The sequence below is a fragment of the Myotis yumanensis genome, unplaced genomic scaffold (assembly GCF_028538775.1).
Source record: "Myotis yumanensis isolate MYYU_CA2020_CCGP unplaced genomic scaffold, mMyoYum1.0.hap1 SCAF_3, whole genome shotgun sequence".
Taxonomy (NCBI): domain Eukaryota; kingdom Metazoa; phylum Chordata; class Mammalia; order Chiroptera; family Vespertilionidae; genus Myotis; species Myotis yumanensis.
Genome location: NW_027223754.1, coordinates 12,946,400 through 12,953,656, shown reverse-complemented (window position 1 = coordinate 12,953,656; position 7,257 = coordinate 12,946,400). Strand labels below are relative to the sequence as shown.

Here is a 7,257-nt window from a genome sequence, read left to right as displayed (position 1 = left end):
CAAGAAGAAATGACAATCCTGAATTTGCAAGTACCTGCTAGCGTGGCTTAAAAAATGCTAAGTCAGAGTTGACAAACCTAAGAGGAGTAATTGACAAATTCTTAATCAGCATTGAAAGTTTTAACACACCTCTGTCAGTAACTAATATAACATACAAATAAAAACCAATAAAACTATGAAGGATTTAAAGTCACCAACCCTATCTAATTTATATTTAGGACATACATCCAACATTCTTTAAGTGTACATGGAATATTTACAAAAGAAAAGGATGAGAAGAAAAAGGGAGAGAGAGAAGATGAGAAAAGGAAGAAGAGGGGTGCCAAAACCGGTTTGGCTCAGTGGATAGAGCGTCGGCCTTCGGACTGAAGGGTCCCAGGTTCGATTCCAGTCAAGGGCATGTACCTGGGTTGCGGGCACATCCCCAGTGGGAGATGTGCAGGAGGCAGCTGATCGATGTTTTTCTCTCATCGATGTTTCTGGCTCTCTGTCTCTCTCCCTTCCTCTCTGTGGGAGTTCAATAAAATATATTTAGAAAAAAAAAAAGGAGAAGAGGGGAAAAAGAAAAATAAGTAAAGAAAGAATACAGAAGTCAGAAGGAGTATGAAAATTTTTAACTTTATCGCTGATAAAAGTAGATTGTAGAATACAGCTTGACCTGTGGTCAGAATCAAACTTCTGAATTATATATCTCCACAATTAAATTTACCCTGTGTTAACCAACAGAGTACATGGGCTATGGTATGCTGACCCCTTGAGGAGAAAGAGCTGCCTCAGCAAGCTTATAGTAGGAAGTAATGAAGAATATTGGATACTGTGGAAAGACTGTTCCACGAGAAAAGAAGAATCTGAGCCTATGTGTGTAGGCCAATCCCTTTCCTTAATTTCAAATTATTAGGTGAAGTGTGGTACCTACTTTCTAAAGTTTACAACAGTGCAAGTTCCTAGTTTAGGGAAACAGATAGAAACTCATGGAAAACAAAAGGGTGTTTACTACTAACTACAAGGAAGAGTCTTGATAAGATCTCATTTCAAACATCAGAGATTCTCAGCTTCTCCACAGATTCAAAGAAGTAATCATTAAAGCCAAGAGCGATTCCACTAAAGCCTTACAAGGGTGTAATGTTGGATTAAGAAGCACAAACACCAAATTCCCTTTAATCATCTACAATAATAAAAGGGTAATATGCTAATTAGACTGGACAAAGCTGGGGTGGAGGGAAGCCAGCCAGGTCCTGGGTGCCTGCTGGCTGCTAGAGGGAAGCCAGTGCCAGCAGCCAGGGAAAGGAAGGCCTACTCTTGCACGAATTTCGTGCATCGGACCTCTAGTAAATCTATAAAAGGATTCCACCAACTCAGGAGCAGAGCAAACAGGTCAAGTGTGATCCACAAATCTGATGCTATGTCAACAAAAAACTTTGGGCCTGATAAACATCTTTCCCCTCTTGCCCAGCTGGAGTGGCTCATTTGGTTGAGTGTAGTCCTGTGCACCAAAGGGTTGCTAGTTGAATTCCTAGTCACAGCACATGCCTCAGTTGCAGGTTGAGTCCCTGATTGGGGAAGCTATGAAAGGCACCTATCCATGTTTCTCTCTCACATCAATGCATCTCTCTCTCTCTCTCTCTCTCTCTCTCTCTCTCTCTCTCTCTCTCTCTCTCTCTCTTTCTCTGTGTGTGTGTGTGTGTGTGTGGTTGTCTCTCTTTTTCTCCCTCCCTCCTTCCCTTTCTCTAAGCATGTCCTTGAGCGAGGGTTTACAAAAAGTTTTAATCTTTCCCCTCTCAAAGTGAAGTATTTATATAAAAAACAAACCATGAAATGGAGTCAAGAGTAAAGAGCAGAATATGAAAATGCTTTCACATAAAATAAGAAGAAACTGAAAGAAATGTCAGCTTACTCTCTCTCCTTCAGTAAGATGCAAAAGACACACTGACCGTGAGACAGGAACAGAAAAGCATCTATAGAAATAAAACATTTATTTAAAAGAGTGTAAATAGTCATTACTTTTATAGTGATTTTTAAACTCAATTCTCTCGACAGCTGTATGAAGTAGATTTGCAGATGTAGAAATTGAGGAACAGATTTAAGTAACTTGCCCCAGATTGCACAAAGTGAATTGGCAGAACTGGGATTGAAAACCAGAGATTCTGGCTCCAGAGGCCACATGCTTAACACTAGAGCACTTTTTGCATCAGGAAATGCCAATGCAGATTGAGTTTATTTCAGAGGTGACACTCATAAAAGAGGATTTCCAAGAAACTAAAATGTCCAAAGCAAAATTAAAATCCTCATTAGAGTTAGATTAGAACTGAAACTCCAGAAAATTAGGGAAGAACTAATACTCTCTCACTTCTGTCCAGTGGTTGCTAAATGCCAAACATTGTCCTGTGTGCGTTCCTTCATTCATTTATAAAACCCTCCCAATAGCACAAGGTAGATATTACTATTCTCCTCATTTTACAGTTGATGAATCAAAGCAATGGAGAGGATAAGTGACTTGCCAGAGACCACACAGCTAATAAATGAGAAAACTTGAAGCAAAGCAGATTCATATAGGGTTTCCAAAAAAAATGTATACACATTTTAACAGCTGATAGCTATTAAGTGAAAGTGAAATGTATTTTAATGAACACTGCCTTTATAATTATTAAAATATGTATATACATTTTGGGGGACTCCCTCTATATCCTAGGTCTAAGTGTATGCTCACCATGTTACACAACTCAATTGAAACATAAGTATTATTGAATTTCTGAAATTGGCAGACAAGAATTCCTCTTATTTTGTGATTGTGAACTTACTTAATTTTCTCAAAGTATTATTTTGTATTTCAATTATATTCTTACCTTTTTATATCATTTTGGCCTATTACTATAAATCTTGGCCTCAGGGAAAACATATATTTACAGAAGAATATAATTACAAATTGAATATTCTTTAAAATCAAACTGTTCTACATGTTTTCATGAGTGGAGAGGAGACTCACAGTTGTAACACCAGTTTCCCACCATGTAAACATTTAATGTTATTGAACACAGTTTAAACAAGATAGTGAATCTCTCATTGTTTTTGGTCCAAGAACTGTTTATTGTCTTGTGTTTTTGTCGGAAATTTTTACCTGCTTTGTAACATAATGATTTATTAAATGAATAATTCACAGCCAAATTTCCATTTAGCAGCAGACCAAAGTTTTAGTGAGTGTACTGGCATACTGCTAAAGGTATTTTCCATCCAAACATCCAAGTCATTATCGGGTCCACAGGATTTGCTCACTTTTTGTTGTTGTTTGGGGAAGAAGGGGCATTACTTTATTTTGATTTTGAGACTATGATTATTGGAAAATTTAAAAAAAATTGAGGCAGCTCTCGTGGAGGCAGCTGGCATGAGGCTGGGAAGCACTGAGCCTCACCTTGTGCCCTGTGTAGCCAAGACTAGTGAACAATACAGTCAGGATGGCTAACAGTGATCCCAAGAAGCCACAGGGCATGATGTCTGCTTATGCCTTCTTTGTGCAGACATGCAGCGAGGAACACAAGAAGAAAAACCCAGAAGTTCCAGTCAGTTTTGCAGAATTTTCTAAGAAGTGTTCTGAGAGGTGGAAGACAATGTCGGCAAAAGAGAAATCTAAATTTGATGAGATGGCAAAGGCAGATAAAGTACACTATGATCGGGAAATGAAGGATTATGGACCAGCTAAGGGAGGCAAGAAGAAGAAGGAACCAAATGTCCCCAAAAGGCCAATGTCTGGATTTTTCCTTTTCTGCTCAGAATTCCGCCCCAAAATCAAATCCACAAACCCTGGAATTTCTATTGGAGATGTGGCAAAGAAGCTGGGCGAAATGTGGAATAACTTAAGTGACACTGAAAAGCAGCCTTACAACAATAAGGCTGAAAAACTGAAGGAGAAGTATGAGAAGGATCTCGCTACTATAAGTCTAAAGTCAAGTTTGATGGGGTAAAAGGTCTTGCTAAAGTTGCCCAGAAAAAGGTGGAAGAAGATGAAGAGGAGGAGGAGGAACAAATAGAGGAGGAGGAGAAGGAATAAAAAAGCTGTTTATCTGTCTCCTTGAGAATGAATACCTTAGTGTAGTAGCGCCCTAATTGACACAGCTCTTATTTGAGAGGTGTCTGTTGCCCTCAGTAGGATTAATTACACAATTGGATCATGATCATATATATGTAGTCTCTCAAAGTGCTCCAGAAATTGTTAAATGTTATAATATTCTGAAGTACTCCTACAACTTGTCTTGGAGTAATTAATTATTCACATGAGGAATTTCTTCCAACCCATATCCTATTGTTTGCCACTTGATGATTTTGTGGTCACATGTAACATGAACTTCTTCAATGGTCACAGGAATGACAGCACAACACACAATGGAGAGGAGTATTTCATGTTCCCTCAGACATCATATCAATTTCCAGTTATGAATAAATGTTATTCATTCTTCACATTCCTGTCAAGGTTCAGTTTATGCTTTAGCCCTGTGAAATCCTTGAATAAAAATTTTGTTGCTGTTTTCTCTTGCACTGGGTTTTCTTTCCACTAAAGCCATTAACAGGAGGTAAGCCACTGAATGGCTTCATAAGTAGCTTTTTTGAATAACCTCCCTGGGGATATTACAGAGATAGAGAAACCTTAATAGCATTTTGTTTTCCTCAGCACATCCCCAGATTTTAATGTGCCTGAATTTAATGCACTAGAAACAAGCATATGTTGTCTTACCTAAAATCTCTTCTCATGTATAAAAAAAATCTACCACAAAAATACTAGTTGCGCCCTAGCCTACTTGGCTCAGTGGATAGAGCGTTGGCCTGTGGACTGAAGGTTCCCAGGTTCGATTCTGGTCAAGGGCATGTGCCCAGGTTGCAGTGTGGGGCGTGTAGGGGGGGGCAACTGATCGATGATTCTCTCTCATGATTGATGTTTCTATCTCTTCTCCTCCCTTCCTTTCTGAAATTTATATTTATATATATATCTATATATATCTATCTATATATCTATCTATATATATATATATATAGATATATATATATATATATATAGACACTAGTTGCTTGATATATTTATATATGGAGAAAAACTAAAATAATGAATAAAGAACACAATCACAGCACAATCTGCAAAAGCAGGAGGCTATTGCTCCTTTATGGCAAATAACATGTCATGAATATTTTTGAACATTTATTCTCTTTCCCCTTAGTTTGTCTTTGCAGATCAGATTCTACCATCATGCACAGTATATTCAATATGAGATATAAATATTACTGAGTTTACCTTCTCTTAAATGCTAATGCTTTAGCCAAATACTATAATAATCATAATCTATTTATTAAAACAAATCACTCAGAGGAAAGTTCATTTAAAGCATTTCATAATCTAAAATTTCAGTAACAATAATTATGAATAGTCAGTAATAACAAATCTTACTGCAAACAATCCTATATAATAAAAGGCTAATATGCAAATTGACCAAACGGCGGAACGACTGTCACTATGATGCACACTGACCACCAGGGGGCAGACGCTCAATGCAGGAGCTGCCCCCTGGTGTTCAGTACACTTCCACAGGGGGAGCTCTGCTCAGCCAGAAGCCAGGCTCACGGTTGGCGAGTATAGCAGCGGTGACAGGAGCCTCTCCCACCTCCGCTGCAGGCAGGTGGTAAGGGCAAGAGGTCCTGGACTGCGAGAGCCCCAGACTGCGAGAGGGATGTCTGATTGCCGGCTTAGGCACTATTCCTGGGGGGAGCAGGCCTACGCCAGCAGGTGGACATACCCCAAGGGGTCCCGGATTGCAAGAGGGCGCAGGCCTGGCTGAGGGATCCCCCCAGTACACGAATGTTGTGCACCAGGCCTCTAGTGTTACAATATTTTCTCTACCAAATCTATTCACTACATCAGAGCTTAGGTAAATTATACATTCTCTGAAAGTTTTTGTAATACAGGTTTTTTTTAAAGAGCTAAATTTCAAATTATTTTCTTTTCAGTGCAGCTAAACTTTAAGTGAATTCTCAAAATGAAGTGATATTTGGGCACAGATACAAATCAGCACACATACATAGCGTCTTTAATTTGCTCTGACATTTGGTATTAGAAAAAGTATATTGAGCTTTTAAGGAAAATGACTTGCTATTATTTTTTATTTCATCTATTTTTTGCAGCAGAAATTTACTTAAAGTTTCTGCTTTTGAACATTCTGCTTTTGAATTCCAGCTATATAGTACGTACTATGTCCAATACTTTTAAAGGATAGAAAATACAACAATACATAATCTTCTCCTCAAGTAACTCACAATCTTTTGAGGATGGCAATATAACCTCATACAATGGAAGATAGATTCGATGTACTATATTGTGGGAACCATATAATCGTTTCATGTAAGATAGCAGACTGAGAAAGTATAAGCTCTTGTTGTCCTCCATTTTCAACTGAAATAAAAATAGTGTTATATTCTTACAGTGGAATAATACACAGCAATTAAAAAGAAAACAGAAAGGATGGGTCTTAAAGGCATTATTTTGAGTGAAAAAAAAACCAGTTACAAAATATTATGTAATCTATTATTTCATTATGCAAAGTTCAAAAGGAGAAAAAACTGGTCTATAGGAATAGCATTCAGAATATAGGTTACCTCTTAGTGGGAGGAGCGCAATAATTGACTAGGAAGTAGCACAAGAGAATATGTTAGGGTAGTGGAGTTATATAGGTGTTTGCATATGTAAAAATTCATTGAGGTATAAGTTTATGACTAGTGTATTTACACCTAGTACACTTTATCCTTTATAATATGTGTGTTATGTTTCAATTGAAGAGACAACAGTAAAATATTACACAATATAATTCTAGTTTAATTTCATTATGACCTAAGAATATATTTCTTAGGCCATACTATGTTTTCTTACAAATTGAAGTCAAGACCCTCCACTAGCAAAAAGATTGACTTGCTTTATTGTAACACTTTATTGGGTAAGTATCTGGAAGTAAAGCCACAATATCTTTGAGGTACACCTGTACATTTTTTTAAATTTGTTGAGGTTTGATTTATGGCCAAAGCTTTAGTGAAGCAACTTCTAATATAAGCATTAGATTTCTTCAGAACTCCCCCCACACACACACTTATAATTCTTCTACTATATCATATCCACTTTAGGAGTTTGCTTTGTTGTGCTATATTCTTCCTAGTCGAGTGTCTCTTTGAAACAACTCAGGCAGCTGAGAACTTCCCATATTTCCCTATGGGAACTGCAAAAGAACTTCC

At 37.6% G+C, this 7,257-nt stretch overlaps 1 protein-coding gene across 1 annotated transcript; it reads left to right on the top strand.

Moving 5' to 3' along the window:
* The first annotated feature begins 3,449 nt into the window (after window positions 1-3,449).
* LOC139004857 (high mobility group protein B3-like) lies at window positions 3,450-4,042 on the top strand. Its single transcript, XM_070407375.1, is given in 2 exon segments — window positions 3,450-3,921; window positions 3,924-4,042. Coding segments are annotated over 2 exon segments (591 nt in total).
* The last annotated feature ends 3,215 nt before the right edge of the window (window positions 4,043-7,257 follow it).